The 25345-nt window shown below is 42.0% G+C and overlaps 1 protein-coding gene across 6 annotated transcripts; it reads right to left on the bottom strand.

Moving 5' to 3' along the window:
* Positions 1-5288: 5288 nt before the first annotated feature.
* LOC108921266 (serine/threonine-protein kinase PAK 1-like) lies at positions 5289-25345 on the bottom strand. 6 transcript variants are annotated; one of them, XM_018730654.2, is made up of 16 exons: positions 25051-25345; positions 23679-23742; positions 19966-20186; positions 18952-19046; positions 18687-18834; positions 18427-18464; positions 18213-18329; positions 16276-16480; positions 14845-14908; positions 14296-14344; positions 11390-11502; positions 11043-11160; positions 10323-10422; positions 9051-9247; positions 7813-7950; positions 5289-6698 (listed from the first exon to the last, which is right to left on the bottom strand). In XM_018730654.2, the coding sequence occupies exons 3-16, from the start codon at positions 20138-20140 to the stop codon at positions 6612-6614; spliced, it is 1644 nt and encodes a 547-aa protein (XP_018586170.1). In that variant the 5' UTR covers positions 20141-20186; positions 23679-23742; positions 25051-25345; the 3' UTR covers positions 5289-6611. The 6 variants fall into 6 exon arrangements, with proteins under 6 accessions (XP_018586170.1, XP_018586172.1, XP_018586169.1 ...); XM_018730656.2 differs by lacking the exons at positions 23679-23742; positions 25051-25345 and adding exons at positions 22555-22619; positions 23621-23638; XM_018730653.2 differs by lacking the exon at positions 23679-23742.

The following is a 25345-nucleotide window of genomic DNA, read 5'->3' as shown; positions in this document are numbered from 1 at the left end:
CTGCTGCCTCCCAACGCTCACCTGGCGCAAACAGCTAACCCAGCATGACTCCATACACTACAAGCTGCCTACAGTTCACAGCCCATGTCCACGTCCACGTCCTGTCCTGTGTATTTATTTACTGTCTTGTACTCTGTTCTGTGCTGCTGTGTCTCATTTCGTTCCACTGCATACAAGCTATATAGAGGAATGACAATAAAAACAACCTGAACTTGAGCTAAAGTTCTTCTGCAGGGTAAAGGCCATTTACAAGCACAGGAATAACCAGGGGAGTTGAGGGTGAAGTGGCCACCCAGTCTTCAAGCAAACTTAATATAACCCTAATAATTGTGTATAACTGCTCAGAACACTAATAACAGTACTGTTCGTGCCTCATAAGCTGCTACACTGTAATTATAGTTTGTTTAGTGACGTTAAACATTTCACTTTTGTTTATTGTTGGCATAACTTTCCTTTGGTCTTGGAGAGATATTTCCTTGGAAGAATCGCACAGGAAACCAAACTCTGATCTGGCTAGAGGCTCGGCGGCCCCTTTCCAGAGCAGCTTCTCACAGAAACGTCTGTAAAGACGCACTCAGAGAAATTCAGTGTGAAGCACATGTCTCATGCGACACAGATCTGAATAGGATCATATTTCTCAGGAATATCCCTACTTTTTTGCGACAAGAGCACGGCTTCATTTAATCACGGTGACAGGATTAGCTGTGACCACATGCAGCAATCTGGGTAAGGAATTTCTTGCCCAACGTGTCCAACACAGTATTTATTCATTCACCTAGGCAGAGATGTTCGAGAATTGGTCATGTAAGTGGTCTGGTGGATTGTGGCTTTTACGAGCCCATTGTAGGCAGCAGAGAGCTGCAGTGGGAAGTGCTGCAGCCTCATGGTGCGTTTGGGGTTTGTGCATAGGCCTAAACGCAGCTCGGTCTATGTGGAGACTGCAAGATCTTCCCATATCTGTGTGGGTTTCCTCCCACAGTCCAAAGACATGCAGTTCAGGTGAACTGTTAATGCAAAATTACCTTTGTGTGACAAGCCTGCGAAGGACTAGCAGCCTGTTGAGGGTGTACCCCGCCAAGCCTTACACCTGATGATTCCAGGGTGGGCTCTGGACTACCCTGACTGGGACAAGCAGTGAATGAGTCACTGTCCTGTTCTGTTAATGCATATGATTCTTTTATGTCATGCCCCACCTTTGAAAGAGGAACTGAAGTGTAACAAGAAGCTTGGAATGTAAATCACTTTCTCTGTACTCAGACGGGGGGGGGACGGGGGGGGGGTGTCACGGCGGAGCGGATTTGGCCAGGATTCTGCTGTGTGGTAGGTCTGGGGTTCAAGTCCTGCTTGGGGTGCTCTGCGGCAGACTGGCCTCCCACCTGGGGTGTGTGTTACCCCCAACCCTGCGCCCTGCACCGCCAGGCTAGACAACAGCTTGCCGCGACCCTGCTTGGGACAAGCAGTTGTAGACATCGTGTGTGGGTGTGTGTGTGTACTCAGATGCAGGGCTGCATAAAGTCTGGAGGTTATGTAAAAGAAGAATTCATTTTCAGAAATAAGTAAGAGTACTGTGTATACAGCACACAGTTTGAGTTATGTGATGGTATTGTGGTTGTTTTATTTGCAGCTGTATATTTGTAGAGTGTTTCTATTTTTAAATGGAGTTAATAAAGGAATTTAAAAAAAAAAAATACAGCACACAGTTTTGATGTGAGAAGATGCAAAGTGTCTCTACTGCTCCTCTCCTCCTTTTTTCGTCCATTTGTCTGTCCTGTAGAATTCATGGTTCAGCACACAATGGGTAAAAACTTAAAAAATGGCAAAATTTCACTGCAGGCTTTGGAATGGCATAATAATGCATCATACTATTGCTGTGACTACAATTTCTGCTAATTAACTACAAATGTAGTTATATAATTTATTCCAGCAGTTCACTGACTCAGCAAATGGGATTGATTTATCTACAAAACTGTATCTGTACAAAGTATGACATCATGCATGAAGATAAAATAGTTGTTTTTAACAAGTAGATAGGAAAGCCTGTTAAGAGACATAAACCAGGGAAAAGTTCAGGGTTCTCTCTTGTATACTTATACAAATCGGTTGTGCATTGCAACAGAAAGCAAAGGAAAACAAATAATGGTTTACAGTGGGTTGTTGTTGTGATTAATTCCTTGTTATGCAGATCACCTTGGCTGACCCTATGAGAGTGTGTTCATTTGGCTCTGCATTGTCTCCAGTGCCAAGAAGTCCTGTGAGTGGCAAGTCAGTGTAACACCCCAACTCACAGCCCAACCCACACCAACACCTGCACCTGTTTATCATGTGGACTACCATGCTTCCTTAGCATAGATGCATCTGGCCACACTAAATGAACATGTTGTTGCCATGGCTTCCTGTTATCCTGTTTAAATCGAGAGAGAGCTGACATCGGGAGAGGAAAAAGAGAGACCAGGGAACCCAAGTTCTGAAGTCTGAATCCCTACCACACAGTTGCTCATTATTTTTTGTCTTTTATATTGCAGTCTCTCTAGCACATAAAGCCTACTAATAAATTCAACAAAACTGAGTCCACGAGTCATCCTGAATGAAGAAACAAGGAAGTGTGACAGGTCTCACCAGGATGGCAATCTAGGGCATGAGTGATTCGAGCTTCAAACCATGTCAGGAGCTTTGAGCTTCTAATGACCAACTGCAGAGCAGTAGAACTGAGGTCTTCAATCTTCAAAGGCGACACCCTAAATGAAAGCTGCTGCCACTGAGATCTCTGACAGCCTGATGTATGTGCTGTGTTACAAGACCAATCCTTCCACAAAATTTGCCTCTCTTACAGTGCCAGACAGTACAGCCTCTATGGAATAGAGCAGCCAGAGAATGCATTAAGTATCTACTTGAATAGCACGTATGTTCAAGTTATGAATTTTCAGATAAATATCTACGAATTTATTTAAAAATTTTTTCATTCACTTGATTTCTGGTAGGGGGTGCGGTGGCGCAGTGGGTTGGACCACAGTCCTGCTCTCCGGTGGGTCTGGGGTTTGAGTCCTGCTTGGGGTGCCTTGCGACGGACTGGCGTCCCGTCCTGGGTGTGTCCCCTCCCCCTCCGGCCTTACGCCCTGTGTTACCGGGTAGGCTCCGGTTCCCCATGACCCCGTATGGGACAAGCGGTTCTGAAAATGTGTGTGTGTGTGTGTGTGTGTGTGTGTGTGATTTCTGGTATTTCTATTTCTAACTTGGATTTATGTCTGGAACTTATATGGGGGATGTCGTGGTGCAGTTGGTTAGACCGGGTTCTGCTCTCTGGTGGGTGTGGGGTTCAAGTCCTGCTTGGGGTGCCTTGCAACAGACTGGTGTCCCCTCCTGGGTGTGTCCCCTCCCCCTGCAGCCCCACACCCTGTGTTGCTGGGTTAAACTCCAGCTCCCCATGACCCTGCATGGGACAAGCGGTTTCAGACAGACTCATATTTGGCAGCAAAATACACTCTGATGGAATAAGTATGTTGGACTGGTTTGCTTGAACTCATATCTGCAGTCCTTTACACTTCATGCTTGGTGTTTGTGATACTGGAGATTAATAACAGGAAGATGAACATTCATGGGATGAATCGGTCAGCAATCTGCAGGGGTTTATGAATACAATGTTTTATGTTCAGTTATTTTAAATTAGATGTAACACAGCCCGAAGTTTAAAAAGTTTTTTTCATTAAGTATTTTTTATTATTGCTGTATTTAAGGTTTTCACATAACATAACCCTTGAATAAATCAAATTACTTCTGTATTATTAACCTTTGATTGTTTACACCATAATTCAGTAGGTAATTACAACTAAGGAAAGCTATGGTGGCTTAAACTGCTGTTCATTTGAACAGCAGCCCGGTTGAATCATCTTCCATTAAAGCCAAAAGAAGAGCAGATGGACTGTGCAACTGGGCACAGGTTTTATCTCTGCTCAGTCTGTGTGGAGTTAGCATGTTCTCCATGTGTTTGAATGGGTTTTCTCCATGTGCTCCAGTTTCTTTCCACAGAAGAACATGAGGTGACTTGGTGACTATAAACTGATAGTGAGTGGCAAGTGACAATGTAACAAAGAAAGCAAAAAATTGTCAAAAGCTGATAAACTCTACATATTTATCAGTCTTCAGCAGTTGGGACTAAATCTGAGACTGTGAATATATTTTCATTTTTAGTAATTTTAGTTTTTAAATTGATTTTTGTAGTTAAACATACTAAAAGTCTTACAAAGGATTTTTTCAATTTATTTATTATAGCTGTATTTGAGGGCTTTACAGGATCTAATCTGTTAATAAACATGTGAAGTCTATTTGTTTAGCTTTTTTATTTTTACTCAGTGAGAAACGTGTCTTTGAATTTACAAAAAGTTACAGACTTCTGGTACCATGTGTGTTTGCAACATGAGGAAATGAAATATCAGTTTGTTCAAATCAGTAGCCTCATTGTGGCACAATTAATTTCTGTCCAGTCTGCTGTAAATAATTATGTAAACAGGCCCTCCAAAACAAAAACAGGTTATATCAGACTCCTGAGAAATTCTTAGCCAAATCATTTATAGTTTCTGGTGAGAGTTGTTTTTGATGTGGAATTTTATATACATTCAGTTAATTTTCAATTTGTTTCAATTTATTTGTGGTAATGAATTCAAAGGACTGAAAAACCTATACTATATAAGGAAATATACATGCTGTGTGATCAGGTTTATGTCTTACAAACTTGCAAAACACTCTGCTGCAGACCCCTAAACAGCGATCCCAAACTGTACTTAAGACCAAGGAGATTACAGCCCCACCAGAAAATTACTTTATGGTCCAGTTTGTCTGGAACATAAGGCAGGATAGTTAGAGGTACCTGTAACCTTTAACTATGTGAAGTTGTAAATTCATAAAACCAAGAGCGCTAGAACATCAGTGCAAACATAAGAAGGCTTCAAATAATCTTACAAGTGGCTTAAACTAACGAATCCTTTGACACCTAGCTCGTATACAACAGTTTACACGTCTGATTCTGAAAACCTTGAGATCTGCTCTCTGATTCATTGTTAATGAGGTAACAATGTGATCAATGGCTGCCAACCTGAATAAATTTTTCATCTTCTACAACTGAAGTTCCAGGACTACGTTTCAATTCTTCGTCACCATTGCCACCATCCTGTTCCCAGGCATAGTCCCCAACACAATGAACCTGAAAAAGGACCATTTCAGCATACTATATTTATTAAAATAAATTGCTTAAAAATTAAAAAAAAGAAAAAATAAAATGTATAAATGATGTGTTCTTTCAGGATAAAAAAAAAAGTAGCTACAAAAATTTCCTGTTGAGACAGTTTAAATGGCATAACCATGGCATAACCAACTTTTATTTTTACAAGTAATTTATCATAAGGGGCTTGACAAGAATCATTTTCCAGAAGAATGCAAGCTGGAGAATATTATACAATCACACCAACCATGACCAACAGAAATTAATGCTTTAGTTCCACTCAAGATGATTAAACAGATAAAATAAATATGATGTGCTAAGTGCAGCAGTGGTCAAGGATGGAGTTTCTGAAGGTGTATGGTGCTTTAGTAAATGACTGTGCTCCTCATGCCAGCCATCTGAGGGGAGTAGGTCCAGGGATCAAATGAGCTCATGTTCCTTTGGCAGATGTCATTGTTCCATCTCTCTCACATCTGTTATTCACAGTGACACCTGTGGTCAGCTGGCACCAGCAGGACTATAGATCAAACTGATTGAACAGAGCTCACCACCCTCCAAAAGCGTTACTTCGCCCATTGAAGCCAGTAGGGTGCAGAATGAAAAGAACCAGGTGGCTCACACCACAGAAAGGAGTGGAGGTGTGTGCCTTTGTTCAATCCTCCTCAATCTAGGTGGGGTTTGTCCTGCAGTGGGGTTGTTTACAATAAAAGGATCTGCTAAGCAATATAAATGTAAATTAAGTATTCTAGGTCTTCTGTGTGATTTTCGGCGATGTAGAAAAGCTTTCATGACAAAGCTTCAAAGACAGATAACAAACAAGTGCTAAGACATTCAAATGATCCATCTGTACAACTGTGCAGTCTGTTTTGGCTGAAGACATGGTCCATCTGAGATGTGGGAAGATCCTTCTAAAGCAATGTCTTTACTCTTTTTAAATAAAAGGTAACAAGGATTAAGCATATTTATCCTTGGAAACAGCTGTAAATATAAATACTGCATTAACAGTACTTTGTATATTTTCTTTGACTGAGATGAACTTTGAATGTAAAGCTAAAGTTCAGAAAAAAAAAAAATCTACCATTATACATCTGCTACTTAACTGCTTTACCATTAATCCTTTGTGTAATTGCAACTAAGGAGAGCTATGGTGGCATAAATTGCTGTTAACTTGAACAGCAGTCCAGTTAAATTATCTTCCATTTAAGGCCAAAAGAAGAGTAAATATGCTGGAAAATGTTTGTTTCCTTTCTGCTCAATGTCTTAGAGCCTGCTTGGATGCCAATGGTCTGCCCAGTGCCACTCAGGGAACCTGAGAGAGTAGAGGCAGGTCAGGTGTGGCACTGAGGATGAGGGACGGGCTGTCAGAAGAGGTCAGTCCATCACTGGGGTGATGGAGTTACTAGCGATTGTTCTTAGCCGCCTCTTTCGCTGCTAGAATGAGGGGGGTGAGGCTAGACAGGGGCTTGGCTGCCTTCAGGAACCGGTGCTGTGGAAAGAGAGAAGCAGAAGAAACAGCAGCCCAAACTGTCAGCAAGGTCAAAAATCACATAACCAAATTGTGGTCAGTTAAAAGGGACGCTGCTGTTAGAGGCCTGATCACGGAAGCCTTATCAATTTATCAACATTTATAAACTAATGTAGAGCACAAAATTGCAAAAAAACAAATACGAATGAAAGCTACTAAACAGCTATCCATCAATGCACCAATCGTCAGTAACTGCTTGTTCAATGCAGGGTTGTGGTGGTTTGGAACCTAGGACCAGAGGCATAGGGTGTTAAGTTAGGTACACCCCAAAAAAAAAAAAAAAGTTTGTCCATCATAAAGCAACTACCTACATTTATTCAAATGTTCACTCACTACAGGCAATTTAGAGTCACCATTCATTGAAACATGTCTTTTGATTGCGAGAGGAAACCCACGTGAACATGGGGAGAACATTACCATTCATCTTAACATTGCATAAGCAATACAAAACATAAGGCTCGGTTGGAAAGATCCAGCAAACAAAGCTTAGCCAGGTGAAAGGCCACCGTGCTTTAAAAGCTCAAAGCTGTTTTGTTCTTCTTGTATGAAAAGAACATTAAAAGAACATTGGATCCTGTGTTTCAGTAAAACCAAGCTAATGATCTGCTGCCCAATTAGATCTTGCCTTAGGAGTAACAATGAGATAAAACTACAAACTAATGTAACACTATGCTTGTTTCTAGCATGGTAGTTAAGCAAGGCTTCTTGTGGTATATAGCAACATACCTTACCTGTGAAATGTGCTCTTGACACATGTAAAGTATGTTCTGTGCATATATTTACATACACATGTGTACCCGTGTATGCACATACACATACACATACACACATCCAGACATAGATCTAAACACACGGACTCAGAAAGCTTCAAGAACTGCAGAGGTAATGTAAATCATTACTACAGCTTTGAAGAAAGATCCTAAAAATGGAAACACATCAGTAGGAAAAGTTGAGCCCGAAAGGGATCTTGTCGTATGCAAAGGACTGTGCAGCCATTCATGACCAACTTTAAACCACCGCACAGTCCTGGTGTCAAGCAGCACACCCCCATTGATCGTCACTCCGGGGTGACCACCTGCAAGAGCTCCTTGGCTGAGCCCCTCCTCTCCACATCCATCTCAAGACAGCGCCGCAGGAAGTCGCGAAACGTAGCAGACAGCCTCTCTGGGTTCTGCAGCTCTGGCGTGCCATTGGTGGCAATGAGGTACAGTGCCTGAGTTGTGCATAGAAAGTCAACAGTAAGAGCTGAACTCATTATCAAAGCACATGACCTCATCAGAACGTATCTGAGAGCAGGAAGCAAGGACAGAAATAAACACAAATTAAACAAAAATAAACTGTTTGTTTAGTTGCGTCTTAGACCCTTGCTAATTGTTTATATCAGGAAAGTACGTTGTCAGCTGTTTGGTTATGATGACCTGATTTTGTCCAAGCAGAGATGCCTGGAGGGTAAACATTTCACTATAGCACCTTCGCATGAGCTCCTGCAGGACATGGGAAAAATACCAGCCTACAGGAGTACCTGAGTTTGTCAGATATATCTGTTTTTTAGAAAAGCAACTGAACTGGTTGGACACAAAGATTTTTTGTTCGGTTCTACACTGATATTAAAAAAATTCAGACTAACTTTTTGGAGCACTTCCTGTCAATAGACACACACACACACATTTTCTGAACCGCTTGTCCCATACGGGGTTGCGGGGAACCGGAGCCGAACCCAGCAACACAGGGCGTAAGGGACACACCCAGGACAGGACGCCAGTCCATCACAAGGCACCCCAAGCAGGGACTCGAATCCCAGACCCTCCAGAGAGCAGGACCGGGTCCAACCCACTGCGCCACCGCACCCTCGTCAATAGACATACATATAAAAAAAAAAAAACTTCATGAAAAATGCTATAGTGAGAAGCTTCCTGCTTTTTGCAAGTAAAAAAGTATTAAAATGTACAAAACCTAAAAGACAATGTGTTTATGTTTTTACTGGAGCTGATATCACCAGTGTCTACATTGTGGGTAATGGAGTTGCTGTGAATTCCAGGTCCCTGCAACAGCATCTAGTTCACAGTAAAGTACAAAATTCCTGAGTTCCACAGATTTTTCTGGATTTGTCTCTAAAAAAAAAAAAAAAATTCACTCATTTTGATTGGTTTAATCTGTCTGTCTGACTATATAACTGTCTGGTCCATGTGAAAAATAGCCTTCGGGCAGAGCGCTCAACTGGAAGTTAACAATGTGGTTGCCATGACAACACCATAACCCGATTGACAATTGCTGGAGCACGAGAACATCATGTCTTGTCCCCCCAAGACCTACCCTGAGTGGATTCTCATTTAGGTATGGGGGCTCCCCCTCCACCATCTCTATGGCCATGATGCCTAGAGACCAGATGTCAACCTTGGGGCCATACGCCTTCCGGGTTACAACCTCGGGGGCCATCCAGTAAGGTGTTCCAACCATGGTGCTGCGCTTGCTCTGTTCTGGGGTTATCTGGGCGCAGAAGCCAAAATCCGCTGTGAGGAGACAGAGACAGGAGCACTGAAGAGTGAACACTGATTACAGTGAAGTATCCTGCCTTTTAATTATATCTCACTGTGTTGGATAGATTGAAGAAATTATCTGTTTGTTGCAATATTGCCATCTAGCGTTAACCACATTGAACTTCTCCAGATGTACATACAGGTACTCCTCAACTTACTAGACCTGCAACTTATGACGACCCGGACTTACGACAGCCGTCTCATCAGCTTTATTATATTATTTTGGAGTCCCAACATCTGCTCTTAATGTCAGATGACAACTACCCCATCTGCTGTAACACCCCTAGCAGCACATTACTTATTGATTCAGTCACTGTTGTCTTGTTTTCAAAAATGTTGTTCTATTTGCAGAATGTTTTATTTGTTATTTTGTTTCTTACCATTTTAGAGTGGATAACAAGCAAAAACATGACTATTCTGGTGGTGCAGAAAAGAAAAAGCAAAAAAAAAAAAAAAATCAAATTTAGAAATGAAAGTAAAAATAACATTGAAGCACAAAAACAATTATAATCCTCTACTGTATTTGTATTAATCCTCTGTATTATTTTAACATCAATAACGTATGAAAGTTGTGAAAAAATAAAGCGCTATTACGCAACATAGCATTCATGCATGTGAATTGTTTTCTTACAATTTATATAAAAGTATACGACAAAGACAACTTACAACAAGGTTGTTGAAATGGAACCCGGTTTTAAGCCGAGGACTACCTGCAGTTGTCTTTGAACGAGTCCTAACCCTATCATTCTCTGACATGAAAACAAGGGAAGTCATTGCCCTCTGACCAATGATAAAATCTTGCTCTCTGAAGAGCAAAAAAAAAAAAAAAAAAAAAAACAGAAACTTAAAGCTGGAAGGATAGCTGAAAAAAGCAACCCTTTTTGTGGCAAACATTCATCTTGGTCCTTTCTGCTGACTGCTCGTGTTCCATGGAAACTCAGTCTTCACTGTCATATTTTCCTGCTAAATTATACATAAGTCCAGCACCTTTGGAGCCCTGACAGACACACAAAGGAGGAGAGAGAATGTGAGGAAAACATCCACTCACTGAGCTTGACGGATCCGTCCATGCCCAAAAGGATGTTGTCACTCTTGATGTCCCGGTGGATCACTTGATTTGAGTGCAGGAACTCCAAGGCTTGCAGACACTACATGAGTATAGAGGGACCACTGTGTTTCAGAAACTGGTCCCATTCCCTACCATAGTTCGATACTAATTTACAATAACGTGCATATGCTGCATCTGGTTTGGATTATAAGCCTGCAATATCCCAGAGTGGCAGCTAAATTGTAGGACCCATGTTGGGTCTTTCTGAAAACTCCAGTAAAAAGCTGGGCTAAATACCTGTGTGCAGACCAGTCATGGGCCTTGCAGGACAGTTCTACTAAAGGGTCTAACGAAAAAACCTTATAGATCCTAATATAGAGTTCTGTTATAGCACTGACTGCAAACCAGCACAGGGACCTTAATCATGCTGATCATGGCTCTGGACAGCCAGGTGACTATATGCTTCCCACTGAGATATCCTAGCCCTATGACCTTGTTGGTCATCAGCATACTTATTGGGTTTTCTTGATTCTTACCTTAGCATCAGATCTTGATAATGAAGTCAAAGTAATTAAAACTATCATTTCGGAAGGGCGGCCAGACACTTCAATCTGCTGTTTAAGAGCAGAAAGCAGATGTAGCACATGGAAGGCCCTTCCCTTCTGGCTCCACTGCAGAGCTGCACCATGGGCACTAATACAGAAATCCAGTGTGTCTCACCTCACGGCACACTGCTGCAATCTGTCCTTCATCCATGCACGTCTCAGTCACCACATCAGTTAGCGAGCCTCCAGCAAGGTACTCCATCACCACCCAAAGCTCATCCCCCACTAGGTAACTATAACCGGTGAAGAAAGGCAGATAAGTGTGGTCCACAGTGCTCAGCCTTGATTTCTAATTGATAATAAATTCATTATTCACTGATTTTAACACAGTTAAAGGAAAACACTAAGTACTACGAACCTGTCCTGGATAACACCTCCAGATAACACAAAGGCATCACAAGGTGAAAAAATTACCACTGATCAGGCTAAATTTTGAATCCAGCACAAGGTTGTTTTACCCACCTGTCAAGGTAGTTGACAATATTCACATTTTTGTTTTCCCTCATGACCAGAATCTCGTTGATGATCAGCTCCTTTTTAGGTTGCTGCTGTAAGTTCATCTGTTTGATGGCCACCTGAAGACACAGGTTAAACAAGAGCTCACAAGTTGTTGGCGGTCAGTTTTTTAAGTTTTCTCACTTTCATCTTTTCATTAAGGGGCCAGAGTTCTGAAGGTAGCAAGCAATCAGGGAGGCACAGACCTTCCTTTCCTTAGGTTGAGTGGTAAATGGAGAACTTGGATAAAATGTTCAACTCCCATTTCATCACCACAGATTAGTACAACACCAGCAAACTGCTGATGATACACTGCTTTTTGGTCTGCTGTGCTCTTTTTCCTGTACTCAGGAACACCATCTCAAGATACTTTAACTCCTCCTATAAGGGCATTTGCTCTGCCCTCACTTGAACAGAGCACTTCACTCTTTTTTTGGAGATCATCATGACCACAGGCTTGGAGGTGCTGATTTTCATATTAGCCACTTCACACTCTGCATCAAACTATCTGAGTACGTGCTAAGGGATACAGTTGGATGAGGCCAAAAGGATAACATCATCTGCAAACAGCAGAGATGCCGCAACCCTCGGTCCTCCAACTGGACATCCTCCAAGCTTCAGCTGCTCCTTGATATTCTGTCCATGGAAATCACAAACTCTGGAAGAGGCAGAACACAAGTCTGGTGGAATCTTATGCCCACATCAAACTGATTCAGTAGTGCAAAATCCCATACAGAAGAGGTCCTAGATCAAAAGCCCAAAGTTCTTCAGTTTTGGCTCATATGTAGTGGAATGAGCTCTCTCTTTTTCTCTCACTCAGAATTGCTCAATCCCTCTCAACATTCAAGAAGTGTCTCAAAACATCTCCTCTGTACCCACTCCTCTCCTGATCTCCTATCTGCTCTATAAACTTGCATTACGTTATCTGTCACAGTTACTTTGCCTTGTATTGTATAGCTGTACTGCATACCTTGCCGTTGCGTTTTCCATCAATTCTATACACAACTACTCACGTAATGTTCACTGGCAAGCAGTGGTATTACTCAAACTGCTTTGAGAATCATTGTTTTGCCTCTACAGTTCCTTGTTTGTTTACTCTGAGTTGTACACTGCTTTGAAGAAAAGCATCTGCTAAATGAATAAATGTAAATCTAAATATATATAAACATCAAAGTAAAACTCCCATAGCACATGCTGAAGGACACAGTCATATGGCCTTTCCAAGTCCACAAAACACATGTATAATGAATTAGCATATTCTCATTACCCCTCATACAACTATATTTTCAATCATGGTCAAATCTGAATTGTTTCTCCTGAATCTGAGTGAGGTTATCAGGCAGAGTCTCCTCTCGTGTATCCTGGAACTCCTGTGCGCTTAGGCTGCCAGAAACACTAAGGAATGTGATCCCCTGTAGCTGGAACACATCCTCCAATCCCATTTTTTAAATATTAGGACCACTGCACCAGTTCACCAATATAAAACTACCTAACCAGTCTTCCATGTAACACTGAAGAGGTATGTCAGCCATGCTGCCCCTTCACTGTCCAGTCCTCTTAACATCTCCATCTTGATTTCACCCACCTCTAAAACCTTACCACAGCAAATGGCTTAAACCATCATAGCAATTTCAGGAACACTAAAGGGTTTTAACTCACTGGAGAAGTCAAACAGTGCATTCTTAAAGGACGGCATGTTCACTGGATATCCACAAACCAGCGTAGGGACCTATTCTTCCCATTTCCACTTCCACCACTCAAGAATCTCCCCAGCTGTCACCATGAAAGACACCATCTGTCCTTAGATCATGGCTGTTAGTAGCTGTGTCGACAACAGAGGTCTTGAACCTGATCCATTGTCACTGAATGTCCCCAGCCTCTGTCAGAACAATGGAGAAGTTCTCCATTGTTTGAGAAGTGGGGGAGCTGAATTGATCTTCACTGAACTCTCTGACAATCATTGCCCAAATACTCTTGATGAACATTTAGTTCTCCTAATTCTGTTTGGCTGATACTCCAAATTATGAAACCAATCTAACACCAACTAGTGATCAGTAGCCCACTCTGTCCCTTACTTCATCCAAGTGTTCAGAGCCTAAGAAACATCAGATGACATGACCACAAAGTTTATTATGAATGTACTGTACGGCGCATGGTGCATGGGACCAGGTACACTCATTCTTCTATTAACAACACATGTAATTCCTGTTTTCCTTCTGTATAAAACTCTATAATCTCATTAAGTCATCAGTTACTAACCATGTTTTCTTGCTGATCATCGTTTCCCTACAACACAAAGACGTGAGGAGGCCGGCCAGCCGTGATACTGATATGTTGACTGAAGCTGATGACTACCTACCATGACGGACGAGACGTGCCTGTGTGAACTGGGATATCAAGTTAAAAGTCAGCTACAATGTTATTAATAGCTGTAAATTGTATTAAGTCTTTTTTATACTAGAATGCCCAGGAGGGGCGGGCAGCCACTGGCAGACGGTCCCCCAGAGGTTTTTTTTATCCCTTGACTTTCAGTTGGGAGTTTTGTTCCTCTCCCTTATGGCCAGCAGGCAAACTTACAGCTTTAATAACTACATGGATACTGTAGTCATTTAATATATAGCCAAATATCTGTCTATTTGCTTTATGCCTTTGTTCAGTGCTATGTGAAAAAAGCAGTCTATAAAAATAAATTGCATTGAATGTTTGAATATTGCATCTGTTGTTGACAAAACTAGCTTTTGGTAAAAATACATTTTTTGGAGCAAGGAGAATTCAAATGAAATTCATGGAATTAGATGTTGGACAGAGCTGTACTTGTGCCAAGGTGGATCTGCACTGTGAGCTGTAGAGTGCGTCTGTGAGGTTACTCGTACCTCCTGCCCCGTGGCAATGTCTACAGCAGTGTACACCGTCCCGGATGCCCTGTTGGAAAAACAACTAGTTAACCAGCACCTGACATGGAGCTTTTCAACACACACACACACACACACACACACACACACACACACACACACACACACACACACACATTTTCAGAACCGCTTGTCCCATACGGGGTCGCGGGGAACCGGAGCCTACCCGGTAACACAGGGTGTAAGGCCAGAGGGGGAGGGGACACACCCAGGACGGGACGCCAGTCTGCCGCAAGGCACCCCAAGCGGGACTCGAACCCCAGACCCACCAGAGAGCAGGACTGTGGTCCAACCCACTGCGCCCCCAGCTTTTCAACATTCATTAGCAAAAAGAAAAAATAGAATAGAATAGAATCCATGTCTTGGACTCCTTCCCCCTAGTTTTCTGCCTGGTAGAACTCAACTCTCAGGAAAAAAAAAAAACATATTGAGCTGGAGAAATTGCACGAGGATTGAAGAAATCAAGTTCAATTTCCTTCTTTCACAGCAGGCATGACAAGAAGAGCTTACCCCTGGCCAATCTTCTCAAAATGTGTATACTTCTTTTTGGGGTCTCCCACACTGACAATGCTGCCTGAGAAAGAGAATGAGAGAGAGATAAACAAAGCCTCACAACCACATACTTTTAGTTGGTGTGTGTGTGTGTGAGAGATAAGGGGGTCATCTAGAAAACAGAGTAAAAGAGTGAAGGTTAGGAACAATCTCAAGTTTCACATTATTCCTAAATCAGCAAAAGGGGCACAGTGGAAAAAAAAGAAAAAAAAAAAAACATCTGATAAGAAAAGCTAGTTCACAGGATTTAAGATCAAACACACACACACACACACATTACAGAAAATATAAAATTTACAATAATGACCAGACCCAGTTCAAATACCATCAGATATAAAAAAATAAATGCATCAGTCTCAGTGAACAATAATACAATAACAAATGTTTACACACTGATGTGATGTGATGAACTGATCAACAATCAACACTGAATAGAAGTTTGTGAGAAGAAGATATTTTTATTTTGAGTCCTTTTAAATGGGCTTTAATTTTAGTTTGAAGTTAATCAAAACAAAAAAAGTATTACACATTTAGCCAATGCTTTTCTCCAAAGCAGATTACAATTATTTAGCCATTTACACAGCTGGATAACTTTACTGGAGCAATTTAGGGTAAGTACCTTGCTCAAGGGTATTACAGCTGGAGCTGAAACTCAAACCTGTGACTGTGGGGTCCAAAGACAGTAGCTCTAAACAGTAGGCTACCAGTTGCCCCCTATACTGTGATGGACAGGTGTTCCACCCAGGGAGTATCCTGCCTCATACTCTATGGTTCCAGGACAGGCTCTGGACCATTATCACTCATCATTTGGACAAATGGTTATTTATAACAGATTAATGGATGGAAGCGTTAGAGAGAATTTTTAAATTATTATTGCTTTTTCTATGGGCTTTACAGAACTCATACAATGAACAATGGAGAAACATCTTTATTATGTGACGTTTCTTGATTGTGACAGTAGAAAAAAAAAAAGATTTTGGAATTACAATCAATTTGAGGCTAGAGTTGCAGCAAAAAAAAAAAATTTACACATCTACTAATTTTTAAGCTAATATTCTGAAAAATATTTGAAGTAACTGAAAACAGAAGATATTTGTTTAGCCCAGGTTTCAAACAACTGAATAATTTGACCATTTCAAGCTACTGGATGGATGGAGAGAGAAAATAGCCACATAAAAATTATTTTTGTATGAGATGTGACACAGTGAAACCACAAATCAGTAAATTAAAAATAATACACAACACAATATGTGCTGACATAGCCAAGCCATCAGATGTAAATGAAGTTTAAAAAAGACAGTAAAAAGCTTGTGATACAAGTAATTTGAGAGACAGCTGTCACAACTGCCTGAAGAGACCTTTCTGTCTCCACAAACAGGAGGCACTCACGCAGTTTGTCCAGGATCTCCTCATCGGACATTTTCTTCTTCCGGGCCTTGTCAACGCCGCGTGACTGCTGTGCCGAGGCCAAGGGAGAAGAGCAGGAAGAAGTATGGATTGGACTGCTGGTCCCCGTGGTTGGCAAAGTGGGAGAGGTGGCAGCATCTTTGGTGGAGGGGGCCGGATGGGGCTCAATCACTGAGCGAGTGTATATCTGAGAGTTGAGGAGACATCAGTAAGGCAACCACAGAAAGAACACAAAACTGATGTGTCATACAAACATGGCCATCCACACAACTAATGCAGCTGGCAGGCGTTCATTAGGTGTTGAGTGAAAAAGTACTTCGCTTCCCAGCCTTCCCAACGGCACGATACTGCAGATCCACAATAACCACCCAATCTCCTGAAAAACCAGGATGTGGTACTGTGTGTCTAACTGAAGTGCAGAGATTAATGATGCCAGTCTGTTATACTGTCAAAAAAGACTAACTTGAGTTTCTTCAGTAAATGCGCATGTGTATCAAAAGATAAAATATAAAAATCAGCATGTATTTTTCATGACAAAAATATGGTACAAGCTCTCAAACAGGCCAAAAGCTTCACAGTAACAGCTACGAGGCAGAGAGCGTACCAGTTTACCACGACTGCCTCAGTAACCTACCCGCAGAACCCTGGCTTGTCGTGGGGTCCACATGACATGCGCTTCACTTTTCAAAAGTCACAGCAAAACAGCAGGGATTGTGTGACGCCTTATCAATCTACTGACTTCTATTCATATTACAGAAGTCCAAGAATGTTAAACTATTTTATTGGGCAAATTTTAGTGTTGACCTAATTATGTGATTTTTTTTAAAACGCTATACTGTACAAAGGTGTGATTGTACATAGGCTGTGACATTAAACTAACTAAAATGTATAGTTTGCACATCGCTGGAATCTGCAGCCCCACGAGTGTATTCACAGTAATAATTATTTTCTCATTTAGGCTCCAAGTCCCTCACTGGCATGTTTGCAAGCAAACTGGCCCTGGTTCATGGAAACTAAAGATCATAATGACCATGTATTGATACAAAAATGTCTTGCCTGTTAAATATTTAGGGAGTAAAGCCAAAAAAAATTAAAGAATTTTCTTCCTGTCAGATTGCCTGACCATTGAATATCGTTGTTGATGCCAAAGACAACTGGAATCAGTCCCACTGCGGCAAAGGGTAATCTGACTTGTTAGTTTAATAAAGAACTGCCACTGCAGACTGATGTGAGATGGTACGAGCTCAGACACACACTAAGACAAGTAAGCAATGATACACTATAAATACATAAACAATGAAACGCTATCTGATGCCAAAAGACTAAAATACAACATCCTGTGAATAGGGTGGGGTAGGGAGCCCAGGGCAACCAGCCAAGGCACTGCAGCTGATGAGGCTGCAAAGATGCTCTTCATTATCGGTCCCCCACTACCAGCATCCTTCATCTTCACATTTTGCCCATTTCACACCCTAGAGCCACCTGTGTGTCTCTAGGATGATGTGCCTCAAGGGGGAGTGGGGGTTGCTACTCTTTTATTCATCAAAAACTGGCATCTGATCTCCATCTTGCTGTTTCCCAAGGGAAAGAAAACCACTGACAGCAGTGAGACCCATCTCTTCAAAATGTTCTTCCATAAACCTGCTTATATCACTAACATGACAGAAGGACACACAATGTCTGTGAGTGTATTTAGGCATCCATAGTTGGCTAAAAACAGGCACTACAGGGTTGTTTCTAGTAACAGCAGGAGTGGAGCGGGTGGCAGACAGGAAGACAGGAAAACGGAGAGCTGCAGGAGAGAAAAAGGCCTCTGGCTAATGTTGTAAACGGCACAGAAAAGACTGACTCAGTGGGAAGACCAACAATTACAGTAGCAGAGGAATAGTTCTCAATCCTGGAAAGAGAAGGGTACTCACAGACTTGGTGTGTTCTGGCCGTGGAGCTATCACAGGTGGCAGAATTGTTTCATCATCGTCATCATCATCTTCAGAGAAAGTGGCAATGGGGATGTTCTCGGATAGGACCTTTCCAGTCTTAAGGAAGGACAAACATACATATGTGCACATTTACAATCAGCTTCCTTTAGATTCCTTCAGCTCCTTGTTTCTCCTTCTTCAACCTGGAACTCACCAGATCATTAGATGAGTTGCAGCTGTCAGATGTTTTATCTATTAAAAAAAAAAAAAAAACAGGTATGAATCAACAAAAACCATTAAAAGTTCATAATAGTCCAAAAAAATTTAAATATTAAAAAAACAAAACATCTTATTGAAAAACAGGAATTCCTAAGCCAAAACAGCTCCTAAGCTTGTGTCCAGATTCCATCGCAGTTCTAAGAAACTTCTGAGGGTTACACCAAAGGTGTTTGTACAACTGAAGGTCAGCCCCACCTGTGAAGCTCATGTACTTCTGGCTGTTGGATGTCTCCTTGGAATCGTAGAATTTCAGAACATCCAGGACAGCCTGGGGGTTTTTCTTCTGCTCCAGCTTGGTGATGTTGGAGGTCTGGAGAAGTCGGGCCCACTGCTCAGGCATGCCCTGCACCCAGCAATGCGCAACACACAAACAATTTACAATACTAGAAGTGTCACACACAGATGTGACTCATACCCATGTACATCACTTACACACGTACAAAGACACACAGCTACTCACAGTGAACTCTCCAGTGACTGCGTCAAAGCCTACGTGGATTGTGTGCTCGAAATCCGAGGGCAGAGATATCTCAGGACGCTCCTTCCTCCTGTTGGCTGCGAGAGGACAATTATTACTTGTGAGGCCAAGAGACAGGCAGCCTCAACTAAAAGTTCTGGCTTCTGTTCTGGCTCCGTTGTGGTGGAACGACCTCCCCCTCTCGTTCAGAACTGCTGAATCTTTGTCCACATTTAAAAAGCGTCTTAAAACTCATCTCTTTCGGACTCGCTTCTCCCATGATCTCTTAAGTTCATGTAAGGTATAAATGTTCATGATCATGTTCGGATCAGTCCTTTACACAGCTACTCCTGCAATGTAGCGTAAATGTTTATATGGATCTCAAAAAACTAGGAAGGTGATTAGGAATCGGCGATATTCTGGTAAAGTTTTACGCAGCTACTTCTGTGATGAACATCGGTGCATATGGTGAAGGAAACAAACAATGTACTTAAGAGTCACACACCTGTAGCTATGTCTCTTTCTCCAAAGGTAAAGCACAAATTTTATTTTCTATGACATGTATGTCGCTTTGGAGAAAAGCGTCTGCTAAATCAATAAATGTAAATGTAAAATGACCAGAGTACCAGACTGAAACTGAGATAGGGCTAGTGAAGTTTGACTTCACAGCTGCATGGGCCTACCAGCAGGTTTCACATGCCTTCATTTCCTTTGCCATGCATTAGGATCATCACCCAAAACTCATACCATTACATGCATCACAGGAGGACGAAAAATAAGATCAAATCATTAAAAGACATAAAACAAAGATGAAGGAGGTAAAGAACTGTGGTTAACAGGTTGAACAGGAAGTATATTACATTTAGACAACAGAATGATTCATTAGTAACGAAAGTATATACTTGCAAGACGCTGTAAAAAAGCCTAACATTTTGAAGCACTGAGTTTTTACTTTCTCTCACACCGCAAAGTAGACTGGAAGATGGCAGCAGCACCCACCCTGCTCCCTAAACTCACTCTTGTCACCTCCCCCAGTAAGGATGGAGCGGATGGAGCGGTCCTTTCTCTTCTTGTCCTCCGGGTTTGGAGGTAGGGGTCTGGCGCTGTGGCCGGAGGGGATTGAATCCTTGGCACTGGTGTTTCGTAGGGGTGGGGCCGGAGGCCTGTCCTCCAACTCTCCAACATCAGCCATTTTTGCACAGATGTGCACAGCCGATCACAGGGTTAGTCTCTGTCTGCTGCATATACACAAGGATCAATCAGAGGAGACAGAGGTACAGGTTAAGGCAGAGTAGTCTGGGAACACGACGGTTATTACTCAAACCAAGATGTTCTCATAAAAATTCCTCCATTTCTTTGTGGTTCGTGGAAACTCTTACTTGAGACGACAGACACACTTGCAGAATTTCAGGAGCAAGTAATTTAAACCCATTTATTCAGCTGGTAAAATTGGTGGAACTCAGCCTCTTTCTCTAGGCATGAAATCACAGTGGTACAACTAGAAAAAAGGTGAAAGGGTGCAGTGCTAGATATGACAGCTTTATTTTATTTGCATAAATAAGACTGAACGGACCTAAATAGCTTGACCAATAGTATTATCACAGATGACAATATTTTCCTTGGAAAAGCCATTCTCCCATCAAATAAGTGATCAACAGTGTTCTATGAAATGCATAGTCAGCATCTTGAGACAACTGTGAAAGACACACTCGAGATGTGAATCACACTTTCTTAGAATCCATGTCCTCTCAATTAATTTGTGTGGGGAAACTAAAAGTAGACCAGAACATTGCTCAAGGATGACTACTGCTCTGCTGTGCATCCCAGAGGCCTGGAAAGGTAGGGCTTAGAACATACAATTGAAGACACATAAAAATGCATAACTTTTTAGAGAGCAGTGCAGCTCAGGAAGTGGAAATGGAGTTATACTTATTACATTAAGAAATAGAAATATGAGCTTAGTTATCCTCCCTGCAATAACTGGGTGCTATACTCCTCTGAGGCCTGAAACCTGTTAATTCAATCCCTGGGACTTGAGAAAGGGAATGTAACAGTTTTCAATGTGTATGATCAGTTTAATGTAAAAACAGCAATAGCCACAGCAGTTTTCTTGCTGGCACTACTGAGAGTTGCCTCTGATAGAGTTCTACCATCTCATCAGGAGCAGAATCGTACATGCAGGAAAACGATGATCATCAAGGCAACTCAGTGTTCAGTGATTTTCATCACTGAGGATGCTAATTCCCTTCTCTACTTGTCTAGTTGTGTGTGGAGTCTTCTCCAGACAGGGATTGCTGCTGATAAAAAATGAGCACGTCTGCTCTGCGGTCATTTGGGGCAACGTTTCCAGTGCTCACTTTCACTGCAGTAAACACAAACACTACACTACTCTTCTTAATAGGGGATCTTTTCATTGTGATACAATGGGTGTACCTCAGACAGTCAGGCATATGATTTTAAACAGTTTAGAGAATTCCTTCTGTGAAAACATTTCTAAGCATATGGGCAGTAAACACAAATGAAGTTAAGTCACTTTGAATAAAATGTAATCATACGCAACAAAATCAATTTCCATTTTCATACTTGTATGAAACCTGACCAGAGAAACCACATGGACATAGTCATTATGACTTCCAACATGGGGAAACTCACATGGACTGTACATAGTGTTCAGTGCATGAGGTTTGAGGCAGGCATGCAGTGCTACATAAAATTTGACTGTATCTGTTGTTAGATTATATAAACATGAAAAATTCAAGGTTTTAAAACTGCTGAGGCACCAGGAGGCATAGTGATTTACAGCCACCACCTCTGAACTCAAAGGACCCACGTTGAATCCTACGTTCTGCCGTAGTACCCTTGATCAAGGTATTTAGCCTTAAATTGCTCCAGTAAAAATTACCCTGCTTATACAAATGGTTAAAACATTGCAAGCCTCTTTGCAGAAAAGCTTCAGTTAAATGAATACACGTAAACGTAAATACAGACCTGAAAACGCACATTTAATTTAACTGCAGTAGTATTTCAGCTAAACCTTCACTGAACCTACTCATAAATGCTACACATGGTAAAAATATCTTCAAGGAGTTACGCAAACAAAAAAGCAAGCTCTGATGTCCATGTGGTCTGAGACGTCTGTTCCGCACATCTTTTGTCATGTGCTTAGCTGCCCATGTGGTCACGAAAACGGTGAAAAAAGACGACAACAACAACAAGTGCAGAAGGCCCCATGGTGAGTATTGGCAGAGTGTGAAATAGAAGGCCCTGGGAACAGAACTGACAAAGAGACCCAGTGACTGGGCCACGTGTCAACACATGACCACCATACACACATACATACATGAGTATGCACATACAAGTGCTTTTGACCAATTTATTTGATTGATTTAGTTTATCAATAATCAATTAGTTTATACTCAAACTAAACTACGACTGTCCCACTTGCACAGAAGCAGTGGGGAGCAAGGGGATGACGGGGTGAGGGAGTGAGGGGGTGGAGATAACATCTTGGTCCTGCTGCGAGGGACAGATGGCATTAAAGCAAGCAGTTCCATTTGCATATAAATGGATCCAAGAAAGAAAAAAGTGGTCCAGAACAGCATTCACCTGCTGTTTCCAAATCTGGAGGTAGTGAAGGGCAGGGGCTGCTCCCTCTCCACCACACAAACAATCTAGGTGTCCACTCAAGACCATGTCATGTCAGAGAAAGAAAAAAAAATCTGAATGGTGCAGTACAAAAAGCACATTTTATAGTTACAGCACAACTAAAACAGCGTTAGAAAATTAGAACCTGTTTGTACATAAGCGAAAATAAATACGTGAAGCTTTCATTGCCATTATTCATGGCTGTGCAGCAAAAACACATTTTTGAAAGGGCAAAAAGAGAAAAAATGGCCACATATTTTTGAATCAAGCCCCTATGGCCTTGTCTTCTGGGGTCAGACCTAAAACAGATAGCACAGCTTGTCTTAAAAGTGTTCAAACACAGTCCTCAGACATGTGCAACAGAGAAAAGGGGGAGAGCGGGAGAGAGAATGAGATGGCGTTGCCGTTTTTCATCCTGTCTGAAGTCTGCAGACTTCAAACCCAGTGCATAATCTATGAGACAACATGGGTCTTGTTATTTTATGCATCTTCAGTCCCTGTGGGACAAATTAGGAGGCTTTAATGCACCTCAAAGCAGGAGACATGGGCTGTGGGTGGCAGCACTGAAGAACCATGTACTGAGACTGTCTGTGGTTTCTGTACATTATGGGCTTGACAAAGCTCAATCATAGCTACTCTACTACAGGCATTCTTATCTGGGAATCCAAGGACCTCCTGGATATCTGTGGATGTGCTTCCTACGGTCTGTGAAGTTCAGGATTCCTTTGAAAATAATGCTCTCAAAAAAAATTTAAAAAAAAGAAAAATATTACTGTGTTATTACAATGATGTTATTCTGTGTGATGGCATTGAAGTTTCAGTGGAATAAATTTAGTACAAAATTTTCTTATGTTTTCCTAGGAGGGGTTCTTAGCTTTCATCAAACTTGGGGTATTTGGCCAAGAAAGGTTAAAGATGCTCTGCTCTAACAGGAACCACAAACCTAGAATTCCCCAACTGTAAGGAAGCCTCCCAGAAATATTTATGCGGGAGAAGACTGGAAGACTGGAGCTGTTCTTTTACTGACCTGTGTGACATTCCATCAAATATGGCAACTGGTCACACGTGTCACGTGTTCAACTGACCTTCATCAAGCAGTCACACAGCTTTCCAACATGCTGCTGCTGACAAGTTCTTAGAAGGAGCAACCTGCAGAAACATAAATGGCCTGAGCACCACCAAGACAGGACAACCAGTCAATTGGCCCACAGTACTCTGGTAAATGCTACATTTCTGTTTTGACAAAAAAAATATTACTCTTATTAACTGCTTGTCCTTGTCAGGCTCACGACAGTCTACAGTCTATTGCAGAACGACTGGGTGCAAGGCTAGGAGGGGTACGTCCTAGACAAGACATCGCTTCATCACAGGACACCCACACTCTCACACTGTGGGTACCGTAGAGTCACCAGTTCACCCGAAACATACGGACTTGGATTGTAGGATGAAACCTGCAGAGAAACGGAAGAACATACAAATCCCACACAGACCGAGGTGGGTTCAAACCTACTCCCGAAGAACGCAGACACTGTGAAGTGACAGCGATACCTGCTGCGCCACTGTGCCGCACAGTGAAATCCCACTTCGAAAAATTAAGGCAAAAATCACTACTAAACTAAGTAAAGGAGTAGGTTAATAATTTGAAGCTTGTGTTCTGATGAGCAAATTCAAGCAAATTGTCTTAGGAGGGGCATTGCCGTGAAATCCTGTAGAAAGACAAGTCCATCGGTAAATAAATAGCTGGAATTATAGGAAAGGGGGGATTAAGTATGGAATTGTATGCTTAATAAATAACGTGCGCTTGTGACGTTCGACACTAAACATCATTCACTGATGCATACACTCACTTTACATGGTTTTCTATGGTAATATACTATAAGGCAACTCAAACTACGCTCTTTACAGCTTGAAACTTCTCACGTGACAAAATATGCTGAATATAAGTGTTAACAACTAGCACCCAAACTCTGAATTGCCTGTTGTACAGCAGGTTGCCCAGTCAGTCAGTCAGTCTTTTGCTGATCAGTGATCTTTACCAAGTTTTGTGCGCATAAACATAAATGTCGTGCAAAGCACAAACAAAGCGATTATTTGTTATGTAAACAGACCTCCGTAGCAATGATGTCAGTGATACACAGATTAATACTAATTTTCTTTTAAAATGTACAAGTACTAGTAGTCCTTAAGACTTACGAATCAGCGAAAATACAGACTTGATGAGGCAGATAAACGAACGTTGTAGATTAAAATTCATACGTAGCTATGAGACAAAGTAACTTAGAAGTGACAATGACAGAAGTATTTTACACTCCATCACTGAGCGCTGTCCGCCTGACGGAATACGCGCGCGAGCGCTCGCGCTCGCACAAAAGATTCCGGCACGAGCGGCTGGGATCGCGAGACAGCAGCGCGTAGAGCGTTCCACACCGGAGGACAGAACAGACAGACATCGCTTACCTTTAATTAAACGCCTTTTCCCCATCAAACCCCGGCAAACAAAGCTCCTTCAGCGTATTTTTCTGATGAGCGCAATCCGCTCTACCTGTTCACCTCTGCTCAGCTTCAGCGCAAAACTTGGCCGCTTCTCCCCCAGAAAGAAAGCCTTCCTTGGTTCCCAGTCTGAAGTGCTACACATAGCAACACCCGCCCAGCACAATGCCAGCCTGCCGGGGAAGGCGGACCTGCTGGGGAGCAGTCACTCCTTCCGCGGAGCTGACAGGACCGACGGAAGATGGCGTTATCACGGTTTACG

This window comes from Scleropages formosus, chromosome 4, assembly GCF_900964775.1.
Source record: "Scleropages formosus chromosome 4, fSclFor1.1, whole genome shotgun sequence".
Taxonomy (NCBI): Eukaryota; Metazoa; Chordata; class Actinopteri; order Osteoglossiformes; family Osteoglossidae; genus Scleropages; species Scleropages formosus.
This window is presented reverse-complemented; position numbering and strand designations above follow the sequence as displayed.